Source organism: Mirounga angustirostris, unplaced genomic scaffold (genome assembly GCF_029215605.1).
Source record: "Mirounga angustirostris isolate CCGP_5_RB_7025 unplaced genomic scaffold, mMirAng1.0.hap1 SCAF_13, whole genome shotgun sequence".
Lineage (NCBI taxonomy): Eukaryota > Metazoa > Chordata > Mammalia > Carnivora > Phocidae > Mirounga > Mirounga angustirostris.
Window position 1 is genome coordinate 95182830 of NW_026991721.1, and position 23721 is coordinate 95206550.

Below are 23721 nucleotides of genomic sequence, written 5' to 3' on the forward strand. Positions count from 1 at the left end.
GTTTGAGCAGGAGAGGAGGGGGAGGGGCCTTGAGGCTCTGGGTCTTGCTCTAGACCTTGGCCAGCAGGTGGGTCTCGCCTCGGGGAGGACGGGCGGCGGGGGGGTGGGGGGGTGCGGGGGGGTGCTGCGGTGCAGGCTGGTGGCCAAGCTGCAAAGAAGCAAAGCTCCCACGGTGGTCTTCCTGGTCTGCCGTCCTCCTCTGTGTCCTCATTCTGCCAGCAACCCCTCTCCTCTTGCCCGGACAGAGCCCCAGCCCCCAGCCCCGGCGGTGTCCTGTCTGCTGTCTTTGTCCTCTGGGGCCTCTCCTGTCCCAGGGATGGCCCAGGAGAGTAGGGATGCAGCCACTGCGTCCCCAATACCTCGGGGCAAGTTTCCTCTGCAGCCTTCCTGTGGTTGTTATGCAGCCTAGGGGAGGAGGGAGCGGGGAGACACCTGTGCCCACAGGGTGCCACCCTGCTCCCATGGCTCCCACTGGCACTCCTTTTCTGACAACAAAGGCACCCACCCCCTCATCAGCATCTGAGAGGCAGGGCTAAGTCATGGCCCTCAGACCAGAGTGAATCACGAGAGACTGAGAGGTTGGCAGGCGGCTCCTTACCTGGGTCCCCCATAAGGGACAGCATAGTGATTCAGAACGTAGCACTCGCCCCCCCCTCCCCCGAGCTCACAGAGATGGTCCTGTTCTCCATCCAGAAGTCCAATTCCAAGGCTAGGCTCCCGATGTTGTCCCTGGGGTGGAGCCAGGCACCGCGGCAGCCCAGGCACGGCCCCTCAGTCCCACCCTGGGAGGTCCCAGGAGGGCGGCCTGCGGGGCAGCAGGGGGGCCGGGGGGCCCACCGGAGGAAGGCGGTGTCGGTGTGGGTCACGTAGCGGTCCATCGTGAGAGTCAGGAGGGGGGGCTGGCTCGGCTGCAGGTAATACACGCGCGCCCGTTGGGGACCTGTCTGTAGCTGCCAGGAAGGACGCGGGCTGAGGTGCGAAGGCCAAGGCCAATCCGGCGCCAAGCCCTTGGCACCCCCTTCTCCGCCCCAGCCTTGAGGGGCCCGCCCCCCCTTACATCTGCACCAGGTCCAGGAAGTTGTGCAGCATGCCCTTCACCATCCCGGGCATCTCAGAGAGGAGCAGCCCCTCCATCACCCAGTAGGAGTCCCTGGGGAAACGGACAGCTCACGCACCGGCCTGGGCACCCGGGCCAGTCAGGGTGCCCCCCTCTGCCCGGGTAGCCCGCTGGCCCCGGGCTCCCCGACTCCCACCCTGCAGCCTCGGCCGCTCACCAGCAGTAGAACTCCACCAGGCGCCCGCCAGGCACGCTGAAGGGGTGTGCCGAGTAGATCAGAGAGAACTGCCCCGGCTGGCTGAGGACCTCTGGCCTCACCTGCAGTCGGGACGGAGGGCACAGGGAGCCCACGGGCCCCGCCGTGTGGAGGCCCTGGCGGCCGGTGCAGGAGTTCTGGCTCTGCGGCTGGTCAGCCACGTGGCTTCGGTCAAGGCCGGAGCTGCCGCAAGCCAGGTCTGCTCGGCCCCACAGGCCGGCCTCTGGAGTCCCTGCTAACTCAGCCCGGCCCTGGCAGGGGCTCACCAAGCGGCGGCCAGTATCAGGACCAGGTAGGGGGACCATTTCCTCCACTCCCCTTCCCCCATCTCTGCTGCCACCGCCCAGCCAGGCCCAGAGACCCAGGGTGCCCATTCTCTGGCCCAGGTGCGGAGTGTGAAAATTAATGAAAGGAAACCTCATTTAGAATGGAGCCGGAGATGGGGCGCCTGGGTGGCTCAGTTGGTTGAGTGACTGCCTTCGGCTCAGGTCATGATCCTGGAGTCCCGGGATCGAGTCCCGCATCAGGCTCCCTGCTCGGCAGGGAGTCTGCTTCTCCCTCTGACCCTCCCCCCTCTCATGTGCTCTCTCTCTCTCATTCTCTCTGCCTCAGATAAATATATAAAAGCTTTAAAAAAAAAAAAAAAAGAATGGAGCCGGAGGCCGGCAGGTGAAGCTCTCCGGCCCCACCACTCTTCGTCAGTTGCAGACCCAAGCTTGCAGGTGGAGCTATCTTACTAGCCCAGCAAGAGGGGAAGGTTTCTTCCGCCCCAGCAACAGCCCAGCCAATGAGGGGCAGCCACAGCTCAGCCAATGAAAAGCTACAGTACTCAGACCTCCCAGTTCACTCCAATGGACTTTTTGTTTCTAACAGCCTTCCCAACATCCCCCATTCCTCCAAGAAAGAGCGCAACTCGCCTGCGTTGTGCTGACTTGCTCACGGTTGTCCTGTACCTTTTTCGTGCTGGATTGCAGTTCTCTGCTCTTCCTAAATTAACTCGTTTTTGTTGGCGAAATACCTGGCAGTTTTATTTGTAGGATTATTTTTAACCCTAAACCGTTTCCCCAGTGAGGCAGACGGACATGATCGTGGTGTCGGGAGCGCAACTGTAGGACCACAGTGGGGCTTGCTGTGCGCCTCTGCCAGGTATTTTCTCCGGTCATTGTCTCCTGGTTCTGAACCAGTGAGTGTGGTGTCAGAGGGAGAGGGGTCAGCTGTCAGTTATTTTGAGGGGAGTAGTGGAACAGAGATTGGCTTTGTTCCTGTGGGGCTGGCTGGGTGAGGAAGCGGCCCAAGCTAGGAAGGAGCCTGGAGCACCACTCTGTGCCAGCAGGTGCCAGGGCCCTGAGGCCTGGCTGGGAGGACAGATGCTGTGCAGCCTTGGGCAAACCACTGCCCTCTCTGAGCCTCAGACAAAGGGCGGAAGTGTCTAACAGACTGCTGACCACAGGTCACAATCAGCAGGGGCAGTTATTCCCAAGCAGAGGCTTGGCCCCATTAGCTCAGGGAACACAGAGCCCCGCTGGGGAGTGAACAGTTACCAGTGGTGTAAGACGCAGGTCTGAGTAGCCTGGTGGTGGCTGGACAGGCTAGGTTTGCCTGGGGAGAGGCTACTGAGGGCTTCAGGGAAGAGGCGAAGAATTAGAAATACTTTCCTCTCCTAATCCCCCTGCCCCCACGCCCCTGAATTTCTTTCTAAAGAGCTGCAGTAGGATACAGGGTTGGGGCCTTCTGTCTAAACCTAGTTTCACCCCAGAGTATGCCTCCAAAGCCATGAATTACTGAAATTTGCAGAAATAGGGCTGGGCTTTTTTTTTTTTTTTTTTTAAGATTTTTTATTTATTTATTTGAGAGAGAGAGCACATGAGAGGGGGAAGGGTCAGAGGGAGAAGCAGACTCCCTGCCGAGCAGGGAGCCCGATGCGGGACCCGATCCAGGGACTCCAGGATCATGACCTGAGCCGAAGGCAGTGGCTTAACCAACTGAGCCACCCAGGCGCCCCTGTGCTGGGCTGTTTTTGAAGGCTACCTATGAAATGAGGAGAAAGGTGCCTGATTTGACTATGACCTTGAACATGGAAGGACTTGGGATTTGTACCCATTCAGCCACACCTCTTTTGGGGACAGCTGCTACTCCTGGGTGTCGTGGATAAGGCTCTGGAATATCTGGAGGTGAGGGGGGCAGCAGAGCAGGCTGGTATACTGGGGGCAGGACCACCTGCTCTCTCCCTGAGTCTGAACTAGGGACCTCTGGCAAGTGGAGCCACCCCCTCCTGCCCCACCCCTGGGTCTGAGCCTGCGGGTCCCGCTGGAGCCACCAGGGGGCAACTGTGAGCCAAGAGGACAAAGCCCAGGAAGGGGGACATCTGGCTTGAGGAGGGCCCAGCCTCTTGGCTCCTCATCCAGCCCCCACCCACAGCCCTAGAAATGTCTGGAACCCTCTAGGACAGCCAGATCTTGACCTACGAGTACGGGATCCCGACCTCTCCCCAGAAAACAGGCCAGCAGTGGGGCTTGCCCAATGCCTGGGTCCCCCTGCAGGACCTGGTCATCAAAGGTAGGGAGTAGGGAGGTGGGGATGGGGCATATCCCAGGGCCTTTCCCCATTGCATCTGGAGGGTCGGCCTCCTGGTGCTGGGGAGGTGTGAACAAAGCACATAGGGTCTTTCTCTGGCTCTTCTGGTCTCTTGGCTTCCCACTCAGCAGACCTTTGATAGAGGGAACCAGCCCTCCTTTCTCCCTCCAAAGCCAGGCCCTGGGGAAGGAGCACATTGGCTTTTCATGTGGCTCACGATGGAGGTCTTAGGGCCCAGGCCTCTTTCCCTCCTTGAGGAGAGAAAGGCTCTGGCCATCCCAGGGGACCCAGGAGATTCAGTGTCCTGCCTGGGGTGGGGTCTAGGTCTGGCCAAGTCTCCTTCACCTCGGGCCCAGGAAGTGGCTTTCCAGCTGGCTCAGAATTGGATCCGAACCAGCTTTGAGGTCTCTACTCCCAAAAGTCAGCCATGTTTGAGGTGAGCTGCTCCTGAGCCCAGAGCCTCCTGGGCTCCTCCCCATGGTGAGCTGGGGGGATGCCAGGCTTTGCCAAGCCCAGGGACAGTGGTGATGCCCGGTGGCCGTTCTTGGGCACTGCAGGGGTCAGAGCTGCCGGCCAGAGCAGCTTCTCCCAAAGGGGCTCCCATCTCTTGCTCCCCCTGGGGGGCTGAGGTGGGGAGCCTGTCCTTTTGTTCCCAGTATGACATCAGCAGCGGTGGTCAGCCAGGTGGTGGAGGGGAGTATGAAGTTCAGGTGAGTGGGCCCACATCCTACTGGGAACTCCAGGGCTGGCTGTGTTGTCCCCACAACTGGCCATGACCTCCCCTGTCTGGGCCTCGGTTTCCTCCCATGTATGTGGGTCCCCAGGGAGGAGGCTGACTGGAGCTCCTTTGCACCCCTGGGGCTGGGCAGTTCTCGAGCCTCTGGGTGGGGATCTCACAGCCCCTAAAAGGATTTGGGGCCTTCCCCAGAGATCTTGTCCCACTGACCCTGTCTTTCTCCAGGAGGGCCTTGGCTGGACCAGTGGAGTGGTCCTGATGCTCCTGGACCGCTATGGTGACCGGCTGAGCTCGGGACCCAGACAGCTTTCCTGGAGACCCCTGCCTCACGGCTACCCTTCTGCTCAGCCTCCTGCCACAGTATGGGCCTCCCTGCCCCGTCTGCCTCATTAAACTTCTGCGTGAGTCCCTACCTTCGCCTGCTTCTTCATCTTCCATCCCCTACCCCCAGCCAGTCCTTGGAGTGGGGTCAGGGGAGGGACCTAGAAGTCATGGGTTGGGCCCTTGTCCCTCCTGGAACATCAGTAAGGGGGACGTCCTGTTTTGTGGGGACACAGTCCCATACCCCATGCAACCTGGCTTCCCAAACACATACTCCAAATGCTTTATTGTTCTGTTGAGATGCTTACAAATACTGAAAATCACCCAGACCCAGTGTCCCAGCTACGATGGGCCCCAGGTGCTGGGAAGGAGGGCAGGGAGGTGGGATCAAACACCGCCTCCCAAAAAAGTCCAAATTTGAACATACTAGTCTAGATCATCTTATGCCCCTGGGTACTTTGGAAAACAGTACAGGAATACTGGCACTTATTTTGTGAGCTTTGTGTGTGCAGAGAGGAAGGGAGCCCTGCCAAGACCACTGTCCTCCCAGGGTGAAAGTGTAACAGTTGACAGAATTGAAGGGATTGGGAGTTCTGTGTTAATAGTTGGAGCCTCCAGTGCCACTTTCATGGATAGAACATCTAGACAGAAGATCATAAAGGAAAGAGAAGACCACCATAAAACAATCAGACCTAATATATATAGAATTCCATACCCAGCAACAGGACATACTGTTTGTACATAAAGAATACATATTCTTTTCAAGTGCACATAGAACATTCTCCAGGATAGATCATATGTTAGGCCATAAAACAAGGCTCAGTAAATTTTAAAAGATTGAAATTATAGAAAGTATCTTCTCCAACCGTAATGGAGTGAAGCTAGTAATAAATAACAGAAGGAAAACTGGAAAATGTGGAAATTGACACACTTTTAAGCAACCAAAGAGTCAAAGAAGAAATCACAAAGAAGGGAAATTAGAAAATACTTACAGATGAATGAAAACAAGGAGACAACATACCAAAATTTATGGGATGCAGCAAAGGCAGTTCTCAGAGGGAAATTTACAGGAGCAAGTGTCTACATTACAAAAGATCTTAAATCAATAACCGTCTTTATACCTTGGGAAATTAGAGGAAAGCAAGCTAAACCCAAAGCTAGCAGAAGAGTAAAGAAAGATTGAGCATAAGGAAATAATATGGAGAATAGAAAAGAGAAAAACCAAAAGTTGTTTCTTTGGAAAAAAATCAAGAAAATAGATCTTTATTTTTAAATTTCTCTTTTTAGATTTTATTTACTTATTTGACAGAAAGTACAAGCAGAGGGAGCAGCAGAGGGAAAGGGAGAAGCAGACTCTGCACTGAGCAGGGAGCGCAATCCGGGGCTCGATCCCAGGACCCTGAGATCATGACCTGAGTGGAAGGCAGACGCTTAACTGAACCACCCAGGCACCCCAAGAAAATAGATCTTTAGCTATGGAAAAAAATTGACAAAGGCAAAAGAAGGTACAAATAACTAAAATCAGAAATGAAAATGGTGGGGCGCCTGGGTGGCTCAGTCATTAAGCGTCTGCCTTCCACTCAGGTCACGATCCCGGGGTCCTGGGATCAAGCCCCACATCGGGCTCCCTGCTCAGCGGGAAGCCTGCTTCTGCCTCTCCCACTCCTCCTGCTTGTGTTCCTGTTCTCTCTCTCTCTCTGTCAGATAAATAAAATCTTTGAAAGAAAGAAAGAGAAAGAAAAAGAAAGGAAGAAAGAAAATGGAGACACTACTACGGACCTTACAAAAATAGAGAAAACTGAGAACATTGGATAACCACTACAAAATGCACAAATTCCTAGGAATGCACAAATTATCCAAACTGATGCAAGAAGAAATAGAAAATCTCAACAGATTTATAACGAGATTATAATAAAAAACCACCCAACAATGAAAACTCCACGTGATGGTTAATTTTATATATCAGCTTGGCTAGGCCAAGGTAACACAATTTTAAAAAAAAATTTTTTTTTTTAAGATTTTATTTATTTATTTGACGGAGACAGCGAGAGTCAGAGGAGGAGTGTTCTTTTATAGAGGAAAGAAGGAAGTTGAGAGGGGCAGTTTGGAGTGAAACTCCATTCCAAACAGAGCAAGAATTTGTGGTTGTAGTGACTTTTTATTGGCTGAGCTGTGGTGGTTCTCATTGGCTGGGTTGCTGGGTAAAGAGAAAAACCTTTCCTTCTGCTGGGATATGGAAAATTAGCTTTGAAGAGTGGTACCTCTGTGAGCATGCCTCCTTCAGGACTTCCCAACTATATTTTGAAACGAGATTTTCCTTTATTCATTTCATACCCTCCATATTGTGAGTGGACCTCATCCGATCAGTGGAAGTCCTTAACAGAAAAACACTGACCTCCCTAGAAGACGAGGGAATTCTGCCCAACAGACTGCCTTTAGACCTCTCTGGGGCTCCAGCCTGCTGACCTAGTTTGCAGATTTTGGACTTGCGAACCTCCACAATCACATAAGCAAAAATTTAAAGATAACTCTCAGTCTCTGTCTCCACACACACTAATTCTATTATATCTGTTTCTCTGGAGAATCCTAATACAGTCCAAGACCAACATCTTCATTGGCCAACTCTACCACACGTCTAAAGAAGAGTCAAAGGGGCGCCTGGGTGGCTCAGTTGGTTAAGCATCCTCGGCTCAGTGTCTTGGGATCAAGCCTTCAGTGGGGAGCCTGCTTCTCCCTCTCACTCTGCCTCTCCCCTCCACTTGTTCTCTTTCTCAAATAAATAAAATAAAAAATGATAAAAATAGAGTTAACACCAATCCTTTTCAAACTCTTCCAAAATAGGATGAAACACTTCCTAACACCTCCTATGAAGCCAACAATACCTGATGCTTATGCTATATAAAGATCTCACAAGAAAATTACAGTCCGTTATCTTTTATGTATGTGATGCAAAAATCCTCAACAAAATACTAGCAAACCAAATCCAATGGCATAGTAAAAGAGTTACACACCATGCAAGTGAGATTTATCCTAAGAATGCAAGGATGGCTCAACATAAGAAAATCAGTGTAATGCACTGCATTAATAGAACAAAGGAAAAAAATCCTACATGATTATTGATGCAGAAAAGGTATTTGACTAAACCCAGCACTTCCATGACAAAAACATTCTAAAAACTAGCAATAAAAGGGAAGTTCTTCAGAGCAATTTAGGGAATTTATGAAAAACTCACATGTAGTATCACAATGGTGAAAGACTGGAAGCTTTCTCTTTAAAATTAGGAATGAGACAAGGATGTCTACACCGTACCAGAAGTTCTAGCTGAAGCAACAGGACCAAAAAAAAAAAAAAAAAAAGAAAAGGTCAAATTGGAAAGGAAGAATTTATCTATTCACAGATGACATGATTCTATATGTAGAAAATCCCAAAAGATCCACAGGAAAGCTGGGTCTGATAAATAGATTCAGGAAAGCTGCAGGCAGAAGATTAATACTCAAAAATCAGTTGCATTCCTATATACCTGCCAAGAACAATCTGAAAAGGAAATTTAAGAAGCCATCACATGTGCAAACATCTAATAAATAAAATACCTAGGAATAAACTTATCCAAGGAGATGAAAGACTTCTACACTGAATACTGCAAAAGTCACAGAAGGACACAAATTGTGTGATTCCACTTACATGAAGTATCAAGACTAGGTAAATTCATAGACCTGGAAGGTGGAATAGTGGTTTCCAGGGGCCATGGGGAGAGAGGACTGAGGACTTACTGCTTGATGTTATAGGATGTATCTTTAGGATGGTAAAAGTTTTGATGGGGTGCCTGGGTGCTGCAGTCAGTTAAGCATCCATCTGACTCTTGCTTTCAGCTCAGGTTGTGATCTCAGGGTAGTGAGATTGAGCCCCTCATCAGGCTTCGTTCTCAGTAGAGCCTTCTTAGGATTCTCTCTTCTTCTCCCTCTGCCCCTCCCATTTGTGTACGTGCACTCCCCCCCAAAAAGTCTTTTTTTTTTTTTTAAGATTATTTATTTATTGACAGCAAGAGCAGACACACAAGCAGGGGCAGTGGGAGAGGGAGAAGCAGACTTCCCCCTGAGCAGGGAGCCCGATGCGGGGCTCGATCCCAGGACCCTGGGATCATGACCCAAGCGGAAGGCAGACGCTTAATGACTGAGCTACACAGGCGCCCCTAAAATAAATCTTTTTAAAAAACATTTTGAAAATAAATAGTGATAGTTGGGAAATACTATGAATATAATGTAAATTGAATTCTGTAATTTAAAATGGATGAAATGGCAGATTTTATATGATATCTATTTAACCACAAGAAACATTTTTAAAAAAAGAAGGAAGGATGCTCATGGATCAAAAGAACAAATATTGTTAAAATGTCTATGTAACCAAGAGCAATCTACACATTCAGTGCAATCCCTATCAAAATACCATCAACAGTTTTCACAGAGCTGGAACAAATAATCCTAAAATTTGTATGGAACCAGAAAAGACCCTGAGTAGCCAGAGGAATGTTGAAAAAGAAAAGCAAAGCTGGTGGCATCACAATTCTGGACTTCCAGCTCTATTACAAAGTTGTAATCATCGAGACAGTATGGTATTGGCATAAAACAAACACATAGATCAATGGAATAGAATAGAAACCCCAGAAATGAACCCTCAACTCTATGGTCAATTAATCTTTGACAAAGCAGGAAAGAAAATGCAATGGAAAAAAAGTCTCTTCAACCAGTGGTATTGGGAGGTTTGGAAAGCCACATGCAGAAGAATGAAACTGGACCATTTCCTTACATCCCACACAAAAATAGACTCAAAATGGATGAAAGACCTAAATGTGAGACAGGAATCCATCAGAATCCTAGAGGAGAACACAGGCAGCAACCTCTTTGACCTTGGCCGCAGCAACTTCTTGGTAGACACGTCTCCAAGGCAAGGGAAACAAAAGTAAAAATGAACTAGTGGGACTTCATCAAGATAAAAAGCTTTTACACAGCAAAGGAAACAGTCGACAAAACCAAAAGACAACCGACAGAATGGGAGAAGATACTTGCAAATGTCTTATCAGAAAAAGAGCTAGTATCCAAGATGTATAAAGAGCTTATCAAACTCAACACCCAAAGAACATGAAGAAAGGGACAGAAGACATGAACAGACATTTCTCCAAAGAATACATCCAAATGGCCAACAGACACATGAAAAAATGCTCAACATCACTCATCATCAAGGAAATACAAATCAAAACCACAATGAGATACCACCTCACACCAGTCGGAGTGGCTAAAATTAACTCAGGAAACAACAGATGTTGGCCAGGATGCGGAGAAAGGGGAACCCTCCTACACTGTTGGTGGGAATGCAAGCTGGTGCAACCATTCTGGAAAACAGTATGGAGGTTCCTTAGAAAGTTAAAAACAGAGCTACCCTATGATCCAGCAATTGCACTACTGGGTATTTACCCAAAGGATACAAACATAGTGACTCAGAGAGGCACCTGCACCCCAGTGTTTATAGCAGCAATGTTCACAACAGCTGAATGATGGAAAGAGCCCAGATGTCTATTGACAGATAAATGGATAAAGAAGATACCGTATGCGTGTAAACACACACACACATATATACATACAATGGAATATTAGTCATCAAAAAATGAAATCTTACCATTTGCAATGATGTGGATGGAGCTGGAGGGTATTATGCTAAGCAAAATAAGAGAGACAATTATATGGTTTCGTTCATATGTGGAATTTAAGAAACAAAACAAGATCATATAAAGATTTTATTTATTTGAGAGAGAGCACACGAGCCCGTGGGTTAGGGGGTGCAGAATGAGAGGGAGCAGCAGGCTCCGTGCTGATCAGGGAGCCCGACTCGGGGCTCAATCCCAGGACCCTGATGTCAGTACTGAGCTGAAGTCACATGCTTAACCAACTGAGCCACCCAGGCACCCCAAGATAGAAGATAATCTTAAAACCTGAAACACCCATAATATCTTGGGTGATGTTGGAGAAATGATCTAAGAGGGAGGGCAGTGCCCGGAAGAGTTCCATAATGCAGTGGGAATGGTTTATGCAGGAGCAGACTACAGGGGGGAATGTAGAGTTAACTCCATGAGTTTGAGAGCAGGTAGACTCTCTTCCTTAGAACTGACTTTGGAACTACCTGAGGAGTGCTGGATTCTATTGCCACATGGACGGTGCCCTATAAACAACTCTTGGTGGACCAACAAAGAGCTGCTTTGTTCATGGATGGTTGTTCCAAGGTGAACACACTACACTGGAAGGCTGCCGCTATGACCAGAGATGATAATACCAGGGGCGCCTGGGTGGCTCAGTCGGTTAAGCATCGACCTTGATTTCAGCTCAGGTCATGATCTCAGGGTTGTGAGATCGAGCCCCGCGTCAGGCTCAGCCTGGAGTCTGCTTGTTTCTCTGTTCCTCCCTCTACTCCTCCCTCTGCTTGTGCTCACTCACTCTCTCAAATAAATAAATAAAATCTAAAAAAAAAAAAAAAAAACCCAGAACAAAAAACACCAAATCAGCTCGGTGGGCTGAACTCATACTATTTGCTACCGTGTTTGGGTTTTTATCTACTCTTGGCGGCCACCATCCTGGCCATATGGTCAGGCAGAAGGACAATGGGAGAGTGGTCTATAGAAACATCACCCATGTGTGGCACAGTCCTGTGGAAGTTATTGTGAATTTGAGGAGTTCATTAAAATAGAACACGTTGGTGCCCATCAGAAGAACCCCCTTCCTAGATCGGAAAGTAGAGCCAGCAAGTGGGTATCCCAGTGTGTTCACGTGAGGATGCCACGTGGGGTCGTGAACCGATGGGATGTTGGGAGGTGGGCTGGATCTAGATGCATGGCCCTTGCGCCCCCTGAGGCACAAAATGCCAATAAGCTGTTCTGTCAACAAAAGAGATGGGCTACAGGGCAGGTTCCCTGGGGGAAAGGACACACATGGAGTTGGTTGGTGAGACCCGGGCGGGAGCCCGCACTCTGCGCTAGGTGTCGCTATAAATGCTCAAAATACTGTCATAGGACCAGACCAGAAGATACCGCACCGATTTGGACCACTGAGTTACATTTTTCCAGGGAACTCACTTTCATCCTCCGAGCCATGGTTCGATAGAGAGCTGGAATGGACCATGAAAACATTGGCTGTCTGAAACGGGGAGATCCAGACAAGCAGGGCTGGCCGACGCAGCTTCACCAGCGTGCACTCACACTCACCGTGAGGGGCTCCCGGGAGGGTCCCTCCTGGATAGGTTGCTCCGCTTTTCTGGGAGAATCTAGGCAAGAGGAGGCTGGTATGACCATGGGGTTCTTCCCATGTGGGAGGAGGACAATGGTACGACTGTACTTTTTTCTCTCTCCCCCACATCACTTCACCCTTTTTTCCCTGCCTGATACAGAGGTGCCAGGCCCAAGTCCGCAGCCACACGTGTCAGAAGCAGGGAGGACTCCTAGGTAAGAGAGTGGACCTCTACCCTTACGCTGCTGTGTCTGAATCCTAAGAGCCAGATGCGGTGCGGTGCGCCTTTGCCCCATCTGGCTAAATGGGGTCACTGAGAGCGGCTGTGTTCAAGCCTCACTCAAGCCTAGGGGTAGGAATGGCCCGCTCGAAGTGAGCGCACGTGATAGCACTCTGCGTGAGCGGAGGGGACCGCGGGGAGGCTCTCTAGACTAGCGTTGCTGCTGCAGTCTGGACCAGCAGCCGAACGCAAGGTCCTTTCCAAAGCTAGAAAAGCTTGCATGTAAATGGAGAGAAGGAGAAATAGTAGCTGAAGGTAAAGAGGTGAATACATGGACTAATAATAATGTAGTGGGAGAAATCCACTGTTACATTAACACTTTAAAAGAGGCTCAGAACAAGAAGGGATGCTGCCTCTTAGTTTCAGATGCCTGAAAGGGTGAATGTATGTACTGCCAAGACCTCTCCGGCTTTGGAACCGACCAGAGCAAACAGAAGCCTGCAAACCTGAGTGGCCTCGTCCGGAGACGTTCTGGTCAGATGATGCTCACTAGACTAATCGTGACTGTAGGAGACTCTAGTAATTCTGACGTTCTTTTTCCACTTTATATCTGCCGTAGTGCGAGATGGTAACACACTGGCGTTGTTTAGAGAATAATTTTTTTTAAGATTTTATTTATTTGTCAGAGCATAAGCAGGGGGAGCGGCAGGCAGAGGGAGAGGGAGAAGAAGCAGGCTCCTCACCGAGCAGAGAGCCCGATGCGGAGCTCGATCCCAGGACCTTGGGATCATGACCTGAGCCGAAGGCAGATGCTTAACGACTGAGCCAGCCAGGTGACCCCTGAGGAGGTTTTAACTCCACCTCCGAACATATGCAGGCATGAATATCGGTATTATCACATGGCTTATTTACATAAGGTGGTTGAATCACACCGCTAATACCAGTATTAGACCATATTCTGGTATGGTCATAGTACAATGGAGTTCCATTACAGAACAAACTGGAAGAGTTAGAGAGGTATTCTCCGTAGACTCAAACCTTGCCCTCATACCAAATACTATTATGGACAGGCGTCATTACAGGTAGCCGTGATTTTATTATTTATTACAACAAATTATGATTTGCTATTTCTGGGTTCTGAGACGGTTGGAGGGAAAGCTAGTCACCCTGTCTCAGCTCACAGCCTGGCACAGAGACTGGTCTCCTTTTTGTGCTGTTCATAGCAGGGCCCACCTCCTTCCTGGGGGAGGACACAGGTGGTATTCAGAATAGTTCTGTCCCTGCTAATTGTACGACAGGGTGTGTCTTCTTACCTGTTTCCGGAGCAAGGGCAGTCGTAGTCGGGCTCAAGTACATGTGTCCACAGTACGTGGTTTGCAGGTCTAGAAGATTCCCACAGGCATGGCTCTTGAGCCTCAGTAGCTAGTATGGAAGGCCATTGCCTCATGGCTACTTTGCCTTCTTTCAGCATTAAAATAGTCAAGAGGCTCTGTTGGCTGAGGGTGCAGGCCCCCTTCCGGTGCTGGGCCCTGGCATCAGCCAGCCTTCTCTGTTGCCTTGGCCTGATGCATTTCACTAAAGCCTCATTATCCAGCCTGACTCCCAGCCTTTACTTTCCCCTGGAAAAGAACTCCTAATCTGCTTATTCTAGCTAATATTTTTTCCTCTGAATGCCTCTCCTCATTAAAAGCAAATTCAGTTTGTTCCACAATGGGGGACCTGTCTCCCCCAAAGCCCCCCCTTTTTTTTGAGAGAGAGAGAGCACATGGGAGAAAGGCAGAGGCAGAGGGAGAGAGAATCTTTTTTTTTTTTTTTTTAAAGATTTTATTTATTTATTTGAGACAGAGAATGAGATAGAGCATGAGAGGGTCAGAGGGAGAAGCAGACTCCCTGCCGAGCAGGGAGCCCGATGTGGGACTCAATCCTGGGACTCCAGGATCATGACCTGAGCCGAAGGCAGTCGCTTAACCAACTGAGCCACCCAGGCGCCCGGGAGAGAGAATCTTAAGCAGGCTCCAGGCCCAGTGCAGAGCTCAACACAGGGCTCGATCTCATGACCCTGAGATCATGACTTGAGCTGAAATCAAGAGTCGGACGCTTACCTGTCTGAGCCACCCAGCCACCCCCCAGCCCTCTTATGTCTCATGGTCCAGTGTTCTTTCCATTAGGTACTAAAAGCCCGAATGCCATTGGGAGACATGTTTGGTACCCAGAAATGGGGGTCCCCCATACTAAGCTGAGATAAGTGGTAGTCACGCCTAGGTGCAATTTATTGTGAGGTATGCCATGAGGCCTCCCATAGCCTTCCTCATCTCAGGATGGGGTTATTCCCCATGGGAATTTGGATAGACTATACGATGCCTACTGCTTTCATCCAACAAGAAACCCATTTTTTTCTGTTCTGTTTAATAGCTTTCTATTCACAAAAACGGGTGATCTGTGTTTGTGCGTACAACACACTGCACATGCTGCTATATTTTGTCCATTAAAACTGGGGGACTTTATTTTTTAAGCAGGCTCCACGTCTAGCATGGAGCCCAGCTTGGGGCTTGAACTCATGACTCTGAGACCAAGACTTGAGCTGGGATCAAGAGTCAGATGCTTGGGGCGCTTGGGTGGCTCAGTTGGGTGGTCATGAGATTGAGCCCCACCACATCGGGCTCTGTGCTCAGCATGGAGTCTGCTTGAGATTCTCCCTCTCCCTCTGCCCCCTCCCTGCACTTGTGCTTGCTTGCTTGCTGTCTCTAAAAAAAAAAAAAAAAAAAGATGCTCAACTGGTTGAGCCAGCCAGGTGCCCCAAAATCAGGGGCCTTTCTATAAGTATTTGATTTTCAAGGTTTATAGTTGTATACAGGGCAATTCATCTGCCAAGACTTGTAGACCACCCAGTCCAAAGACCCAGTGGGGAGTAGTTTCAGGAAATTCCTTCCCAGATGACACCCTTCATAGTAGGTGTAATCTTAAAAACTTGAAAGACGCTGGCCCGTCACTCGGGTCACCTTCAGTCGTCAGCAGTTACTCTAGCTCAGCGTCATATCCTGAGACCAGAATGTCTCCCAGAGCGACTCCGGCCCTGTTTGCTGGCTTCCATCAACGTTGTCAGGTTCCAAAGGCAGGCTGGGCAGGGCAGGCGCAGGGCCCCACCGTTCCAGGCATCCCCTGTGATTGTGCTAAGGACCGAGGTAACCTCTCGCTCCCTCCAGGCACTCGTGGCATGCCAGACTGCCCGTTTCCCTTGAATACCTGCCTGTTCATCTCTTTGCCCTCAGCTGCCTTTCTCCTCTCTGTGTGGCACTGATTTTCACTCCACTCTTCCCCCTTTGGAAGGGATGTTGGCTTTAGCCACTGCTCTCATCTAGCTCGCCGGCAGCACAACCAGCCTTGTGAGGGCCGTAGAAGATAGAGTTACACAGCCCCGAATGGGGGGCTGTTCCCGCCACTGAGCAATACAGCCCCATTCACTGTGAGCCCCCACTTAGCCCCATGGGGCGTGGGCACAACCCAACCCATCAGGATTTGAAAAGAGAGCTACGGTCTCTTACTTACGGACCATTCATGCTTCCGACACCACAGTGGCAGGTCGGGTCCTAGTGGGCTCAAGGTCAGTGCAGATGATGTGGGAAAGAATTGTAGAGTCCTGCCATCAGCCTCTCCTCATATCCCCCAGAAAAGCGGACGAATCTATCCCGTGGGGACCCTCCTTTGGCTCCCACTCCATGCTGAGTGTGAGCATATGCTTGTGACGCTGTGTAAGCCTGCCCTTCGTGCTTTTCTCTCTCCCTGTTTCAGACCACAGATGTTGCCTGTTCCGGTTCTGTATCAGGCCAGCACTCGGAGGGTGACACGTTACACGCTGCGTCCATTTGACACGTCTCTTGGCCCGTTGTGGGAACCATGGCTGACCCAACTGGCACAGTATCTTCTGTTCCAATATAGTATTTTAAGCCTATTCGTCTACAGTCAGGAATGCAAAGCTACTTTAACGGGCCCCTTGAATTTCCGGAGTGATTTCCTGAGGCTCATGCCCCATGGCGAGCATCCCCTTTCCTAGTGCAGTTTTTCCCTTCCCCTGAGTCCGTAAACACCCCAACATGGGCGCCTGGGTGGCTCAGCCGGTTAAGTGTGCGACTCTTGATTTCGGCTCAGGTCATGATCTCAGGGTTGTGGGTTTAAGCCCCGTGTTGGACTCCATGCTGGGCATGGAGTCTACTTAAAAGCAACACAGGAGCTTTTCGCATTCAGTGTCTCCATCACTGCAAGGGAAAGAGCATGCAGTTCAGCCCACCGAGCTGACCTGTTCTTACGTTCTTCAGAGATTGCCCTCAGTTGGTCAGAGTGCAGTAGCCATCCAGACGAGATACTGTCTGTCCGCCTTCGCACAGCCGTCGGCGGCCAAGCAGCTTTCTGTTGGTCGTGGGGAGCCGCCACAGGGCTCCTCCCGCGACTCCTCGGGAGCCTCCCGCCACCTGCCCGGGCGGTGCCCGTGTAGCGCTTCCTGTGTAAACCCTTCCCACGTATGAAGGAACTCTCTGGGGCACCGCCTTCTTCATCGGAGACACCACTCAGGACACAGTCGGTACTTCCGGTCACAGGAAGATCTGTCCTCCAGGCAGAAGGAGGTTTCCATAAACGCCCAATAGCGGGCTGGTAACTGTCTCCCGAATGATGCATATCCCACACCGCACGTGCAAATTCCCTGGCCCGAGGTCTCAGCAGTCACCCCCGGGGGTAACTTGCAGGCTTTTGCCTGAAGCCCTCTGGTCGGTTTCGCCCAGGGCCGCTGTACAGAGTCGGTCCCACCCCCTCTGATGTGTCACTGATTCAAGTGGTCCTCTCCTTTCGTCCACTGGGTGTCCACTCTGCCAAATTACCAACCAGTGTGGACTTGGGCCCTTGTTTAAATCCTTTATTGCCGAGGGCGCTCCTCGTTCTCTCAGCGGGGTATGTCTCCAGCACCCACACATCCGCACCACACAAGGGCGCGCACATTCCCCAGGCCCAATGACAGCCCCAGGCCAGGGAACGTGCCCAGACTCGAGCCTTTCTTCTCCCCTAACGGTGGTGACCTGACCTGCCCCCCTCCCCGACACTGTCCGCAGCCAGATTTACTGCCACGGGGAGCTCCTACACCAAATGCAGATGGCCAAGCTCTACCGGGATGACCAGCAGTTTGTGGACATGCCACTGTCCTCGGCTCCAGGTGAGGCACAGGGGGGCCCCACCTCCTAAAGCTTCTGCACCAAAGATGACAGAGGGCGAGACGAGGCAGAGAGGGGCCTCCATCAGGGAGGGGCTCCTGGGGTCCACCTGACCCCTCCTTGCCACCTGGACCCCCGACCAGGTTCTGCAGCGCTTTGGTGAGCTGGCCGCCGCCCACAACCCAAGCACCCCCCGCAGCAGCTGCAGGCTTTCGTGCAAGAGCACTACCAGGCCGTGGGGCAGGAGCTGCAGTCCTGGACTCCTGAGGACTGGAAGGACAGGTAGCTCCTGGACAGGAAACAGGAGTGGGCCCTTCAGACAGGCCTGCCTGCCTGAACCCTGTGAGGTCAGCGTTCTTCCAGTCCCGGTTCCTGCAGAAGATCTCAGACCCCAAGCTGCGAGCCTGGGCAGGGCAGCTCCACCAGCTCTGGAAGAAACTGGGAAAGAAGGTATCCACTCCTGGGTCTCAGCCCAGGGGATGGAGCTGGGAGAGGGGGATGCCAGCTTGGGGCCCCATTGCCCTTAGAGCACAGACTGGGACGCACTTTCTAAGAAGACAGCCCCCCACACGCTGGGTCCTTGAATGGAGCTCTCTAAGAAGAATTTCTGGAAGGGGAGAAGGGAATGCCTACTTCTAAATTCTCACCTTCTCCCTGAAGCCCTCACCATCCTCCCCCATCCCCACCTGCCACCTCCAGGCTGCCCACCTAGGCTCTCTCTTCCGGGAGCTAATCAGGTCAGGACTGGGTGGTGGCAGCAGAGATGAGGGAAGGGGAGTGGAGGAAACAGTCCCCCTACCTGGTCCTGATACTGGCCGCCGCTTGGTGAGCCCCTGCCAGGGCCGGGCTGAGTTAGCAGGGACTCCAGAGGCCGGCCTGTGGGGCCGAGCAGACCTGGCTTGCGGCAGCTCCGGCCTTGACCGAAGCCACGTGGCTGACCAGCCGCAGAGCCAGAACTCCTGCACCGGCCGCCAGGGCCTCCACACGGCGGGGCCCGTGGGCTCCCTGTGCCCTCCGTCCCGACTGCAGGTGAGGCCAGAGGTCCTCAGCCAGCCGGGGCAGTTCTCTCTGATCTACTCGGCACACCCCTTCAGCGTGCCTGGCGGGCGCCTGGTGGAGTTCTACTGCTGGTGAGCGGCCGAGGCTGCAGGGTGGGAGTCGGGGAGCCCGGGGCCAGCGGGCTACCCGGGCAGAGGGGGGCACCCTGACTGGCCCGGGTGCCCAGGCCGGTGCGTGAGCTGTCCGTTTCCCCAGGGACTCCTACTGGGTGATGGAGGGGCTGCTCCTCTCTGAGATGCCCGGGATGGTGAAGGGCATGCTGCACAACTTCCTGGACCTGGTGCAGATGTAAGGGGGGGCGGGCCCCTCAAGGCTGGGGCGGAGAAGGGGGTGCCAAGGGCTTGGCGCCGGATTGGCCTTGGCCTTCGCACCTCAGCCCGCGTCCTTCCTGGCAGCTACAGACAGGTCCCCAACGGGCGCGCGTGTATTACCTGCAGCCGAGCCAGCCCCCCCTCCTGACTCTCACGATGGACCGCTACGTGACCCACACCGACACCGCCTTCCTCCGGTGGGCCCCCCGGCCCCCCTGCTGCCCCGCAGGCCGCCCTCCTGGGACCTCCCAGGGTGGGACTGAGGGGCCGTGCCTGGGCTGCCGCGGTGCCTGGCTCCACCCCAGGGACAACATCGGGAGCCTAGCCTTGGAATTGGACTTCTGGATGGAGAACAGGACCATCTCTGTGAGCTCGGGGGAGGGGGGGGCGAGTGCTACGTTCTGAATCACTATGCTGTCCCTTATGGGGGACCCAGGTAAGGAGCCGCCTGCCAACCTCTCAGTCTCTCGTGATTCACTCTGGTCTGAGGGCCATGACTTAGCCCTGCCTCTCAGATGCTGATACTGAAAGCCCTGGGCAATCCAGGGCCCACGAAGGGCAATCCAAGGGCAGTTGGAGCAACATGGCTTAGCCTCCAGCTTGCACTTAGAGGCTCCTAGTGCCAGGATGCCCATTTTCCTCTTCCAGGCCAGAGTCTTACAGCAAAGATGCTGAGCTGGCAGACACGTTGCCAGAAGGTGAGCAATAACAAGGTCAGGGATCGGGGTGGGGCTGAGAGCCTGGTGTTGGGTGTCGAGCCCTGGCCCTCCCTGCCACCGCCCCCCCCCACCCCGTCCCCTGCTGCTTTGTCCTCACAGGGGACCAGGAGGCTCTGTGGGCTGAGCTCAAGGCTGGGGCTGAGTCTGGGTGGGACTTCTCTTCATGGTGGCTTGTCGGAGGCCCAGACCCTACATCGCTCAGCAGCATCCGCACCAGCAAATTCGTGCCTGTTGACCTCAATGCCTTCCTGTGCCAGGCAGAGGAGCTGATGAGCAACTTCTACTCCAGACTGGGTGAGCCAGCAGGAGGGGCGGCTTGGGTCCTGCTTCAGCCTTGGCCGTGGAGCTGGAAGTAGGACCTTGAATGAAGGGCCTCCAGCCTCCTAGCCCACTCCGTACCTCACCCCTAGGGCAAGAGTACGTATGGAGCCCACACTCCACTCACCCTCCTCCCTTTCTTACTGGGAGGGACTCCTAGGGTCTACGAGAGGACACCTGAGTCCACACATTCAAACTCCCTCCATTCTCTCTCCCCAAACAATTGCCCTCGGACCTGTCGGAGCTAGGGAAATACACACGGCCAGTGCCCTCCTAGGACGGGCCCGGGAGCAGGCCAGTGCAGGTCCTGAGAGCCCTATAGGGCCATGGCTCAGAAACTCCTAGATCCTAGAGGCCGGAAATGTGGGCTCCAGGTCTGCATGTCCCCTTGGTGTCAGGACTTCTAGCCCTTGGGGAGGACAACAGGAGGCGGCCAAGGTTGACCTCTTTCTGGAAGGCATGGGACCCAAGGTCAGGCACCTCGGTTGCTCAGCCTAAAGACAGTGTCACCCCAGGGAACGACATCCAAGCCACAAAGTACAGAAATCTGTCGCAACAGCGCTTGGTTGCCATGAGAGCCATCCTGTGGGATGAAGAGAAAGGGGCCTGGTTTGACTATGACCTTGAGAACGGAAAGAAGAACCTAGAGTTTTACCCATCCAACCTCACTCCTCTCTGGTCTGTTTCTCTGACCCAGACGCTGTGGACAAGGCCCTAAAGTATTTGGAGGTGAGGGGGGCAGCAGAGCAGGCTGGTATACTGGGGGCAGAACCACCTGCTCTCTCCCTGAGTCTGAACTAGGGACCTCTGGCAAGTGGAGCCACCCCCTCCTGCCCCACCCCTGGGTCTGAGCCTGCGGGTCCCGCTGGAGCCACCAGGGGGCAACTGTGAGCCAAGAGGACAAAGCCCAGGAAGGGGGACATCTGGCTTGAGGAGGGCCCAGCCTCTTGGCTCCTCATCCAGCCCCCACCCACAGCCCTAGAAATGTCTGGAACCCTCTAGGACAGCCAGATCTTGACCTACGAGTACGGGATCCCGACCTCTCCCCAGAAAACAGGCCAGCAGTGGGGCTTGCCCAATGCCTGGGTCCCCCTGCAGGACCTGGTCATCAAAGGTAGGGAGTAGGGAGGTGGGGATGGGGCATATCCCAGGGCCTTTCCCCATTGCATCTGGAGGGTCGGCCTCCTGGTGCTGGGGAGGTGTGAACAAAGCACATAGGGTCTTTCTCTGGCTCTTCTGGTCTCTTGGCTTCCCACTCAGCAGACCTTTGATAGAGGGAACCAGCCCTCCTTTCTCCCTCCAAAGCCAGGCCCTGGGGAAGGAGCACATTGGCTTTTCATGTGGCTCACGATGGAGGTCTTAGGGCCCAGGCCTCTTTCCCTCCTTGAGGAGAGAAAGGCTCTGGCCATCCCAGGGGACTCAGGAGATTCAGTGTCCTGCCTGGGGTGGGGTCTAGGTCTGGCCAAGTCTCCTTCACCTCGGGCCCAGGAAGTGGCTTTCCAGCTGGCTCAGAATTGGATCCGAACCAACTTTGAGGTCTCTACTCCCAAAAGTCAGCCATGTTTGAGGTGAGCTGCTCCTGAGCCCAGAGCCTCCTGGGCTCCTCCCCATGGTGAGCTGGGGGGATGCCAGGCTTTGCCAAGCCCAGGGACAGTGGTGACGCCCGGTGGCCGTTCTTGGGCACTGCAGGGGTCAGAGCTGCCGGCCAGAGCAGCTTCTCCCAAAGGGGCTCCCATCTCTTGCTCCCCCTGGGGGGCTGAGGTGGGGAGCCTGTCCTTTTGTTCCCAGTATGACATCAGCAGCGGTGGTCAGCCAGGTGGTGGAGGGGAGTATGAAGTTCAGGTGAGTGGGCCCACATCCTACTGGGAACTCCAGGGCTGGCTGTGTTGTCCCCACAACTGGCCATGACCTCCCCTGTCTGGGCCTCGGTTTCCTCCCATGTATGTGGGTCCCCAGGGAGGAGGCTGACTGGAGCTCCTTTGCACCCCTGGGGCTGGGCAGTTCTCGAGCCTCTGGGTGGGGATCTCACAGCCCCTAAAAGGATTTGGGGCCTTCCCCAGAGATCTTGCCCCACTGACCCTGTCTCTCTCCAGGAGGGCCTTGGCTGGACCAGTGGAGTGGTCCTGATGTTCCTGGACCGCTATGGTGACCGGCTGAGCTCAGGGACCCAGACAGCTTTCCTGGAGGCCCCTGCCTCACGGCTGCCCTTCTGCTCAGCCTCCTGCCACAGTATGGGCCTCCCTGCCCCGTCTGCCTCATTAAACTTCTGCGTGAGTCCCTACCTTCGCCTGCTTCTTCATCTTCCATCCCCCACCCCCAGCCAGTCCTTGGAGTGGGGTCAGGGGAGGGACCTAGAAGTCATGGGTTGGGCCCTTGTCCCTCCTGGAACATCAGTAAGGGGGACGTCCTGTTTTGTGGGGACACAGTCCCATACCCCATGCAACCTGGCTTCCCAAACACATACTCCAAATGCTTTATTGTTCTGTTGAGATGCTTACAAATACTGAAAATCACCCAGCCCGGGGCCCAGTAGCCATGGCCCAGTGGTGGGCAGGGAGGTGGGCTTAGTGTTAAGGCATGAAGGGCCGAGGCCAGACAGCTGGTGGCCTGGTCCTCTGCTCCCCATTTCTGTCACCGTTCCGAGGCTGAAGGGAGGGCAGCCAGACCTCAGGGTCCTCTCACTCTGCTGCCTCCTCTCCTGCTCAGGTCCCCCCCGGGGGCGTCTGAGCAGCCCTCCACCCGTTAGACACTCAGCCTGTACAGAACCCGTCTAGCCACCTCTCCCTGCCGCTTCCCTCCTCCTCCAGTCTCTGGATGTCCGAGCTTCGTCCCTTCTGGCTCTAAGCAAGGCACGAGTGGAAGGGAGAGGGCTGGACTGGGGGCTGGAGGGGGGGTTTGGTCCCTTCCCCCCCAGCTGGAGAGATGTTGGTACGTACCCTCAGATGGGCATGGGCAAAGCCACAGAGCCACGGCCATGGGTATGGGGTTGGGACCTCAAGGCTGACACGTGAGGTCTCTGGCCCTTGAACAAAGTAATAACAAAAATGCGGGAGAGCGGGGTTTGAGAAGTACACCGCCTGAGCTGTTCCCCCACTCCGGAGGTGGCTCTCCTCAGCCCCCAAGGGCCCTGCAACGGGGGGGCTGAGGCAAGAGGGGATCTTTGGCAGATTCTGGTACCATCTTTTGTCCTTTGCGAAGGCAAACACAGGCTGGGGAGCGCAGGTGCCAGGTCAGAGCTTGAGGCTCCCTCTGCCAGTTCCGCAGCCTGGGGCAGGACCCTGAAGGGTTATTGCAAATTCTGAGTTCCCGGGAGCCTCCCCACTTTTTATCTGCTGGCTGGTTCTCTAGGGGGCCTGAGCTCAGACATTCACAGGACCCGCTCCTTAGAACAGTACCAAGGCCTGTACAAGGGCTCTGGGAGCACTCGTGCGCGGCCTGGGGCCCAGGCTGCGGCTCTTCTCCAGGGGCCGAGCCGCGCAGCAGGCGGGCTGGCCTGAGGGTCCAGGAGGCCCACGCCAGGAGTGGTGTGGTCAGTTCATGAACTGAGTGTAGCCCTCAGCTCCGGTGACGATGACGTCCATCCAGATGCGCATGGCCTCTGCGGACGGCGCCACCATGTAGTACAGCCGGTCATGGGTCTTCACACAGAAGGTGAGGGCTGGGTTCGGGCTCTGCGCCGGGAGG

The 23721-nt window shown here is 53.5% G+C and overlaps 2 protein-coding genes across 19 annotated transcripts in view; one reads left to right on the forward strand and one right to left on the reverse strand.

The window, feature by feature from the left end:
* Nucleotides 1-4314: 4314 nt before the first annotated feature.
* On the forward strand, nucleotides 4315-23534 carry TREH (trehalase). Its single transcript, XM_064575868.1, is given in 24 exon segments — nucleotides 4315-4323; nucleotides 4544-4597; nucleotides 4849-4983; nucleotides 16746-16909; nucleotides 17532-17637; nucleotides 17774-17825; nucleotides 17828-17912; nucleotides 17978-18080; nucleotides 18660-18760; nucleotides 18885-18977; nucleotides 19085-19104; nucleotides 19107-19197; nucleotides 19306-19375; nucleotides 19378-19436; nucleotides 19649-19698; nucleotides 19819-20013; nucleotides 20553-20714; nucleotides 20717-20766; nucleotides 21040-21151; nucleotides 21494-21576; nucleotides 21579-21605; nucleotides 21826-21879; nucleotides 22131-22374; nucleotides 23386-23534. Coding segments are annotated over 24 exon segments (2268 nt in total).
* PHLDB1 (pleckstrin homology like domain family B member 1) overlaps nucleotides 22497-23721 on the reverse strand; it is a 44869-nt gene continuing 43644 nt past the window's right edge. For 17 of the 18 annotated variants that reach the window (XM_054512248.2, XM_054512242.2, XM_054512247.2 and 14 more), the window contains one exon: nucleotides 22497-23708. In XM_054512248.2, coding sequence (XP_054368223.1) covers nucleotides 23568-23708 — 141 coding nt within the window. In that variant the 3' untranslated portion in view covers nucleotides 22497-23567. The remainder of the gene's footprint in view (nucleotides 23709-23721) is intronic. The other variant, XR_010407093.1, reaches the window with a different exon arrangement.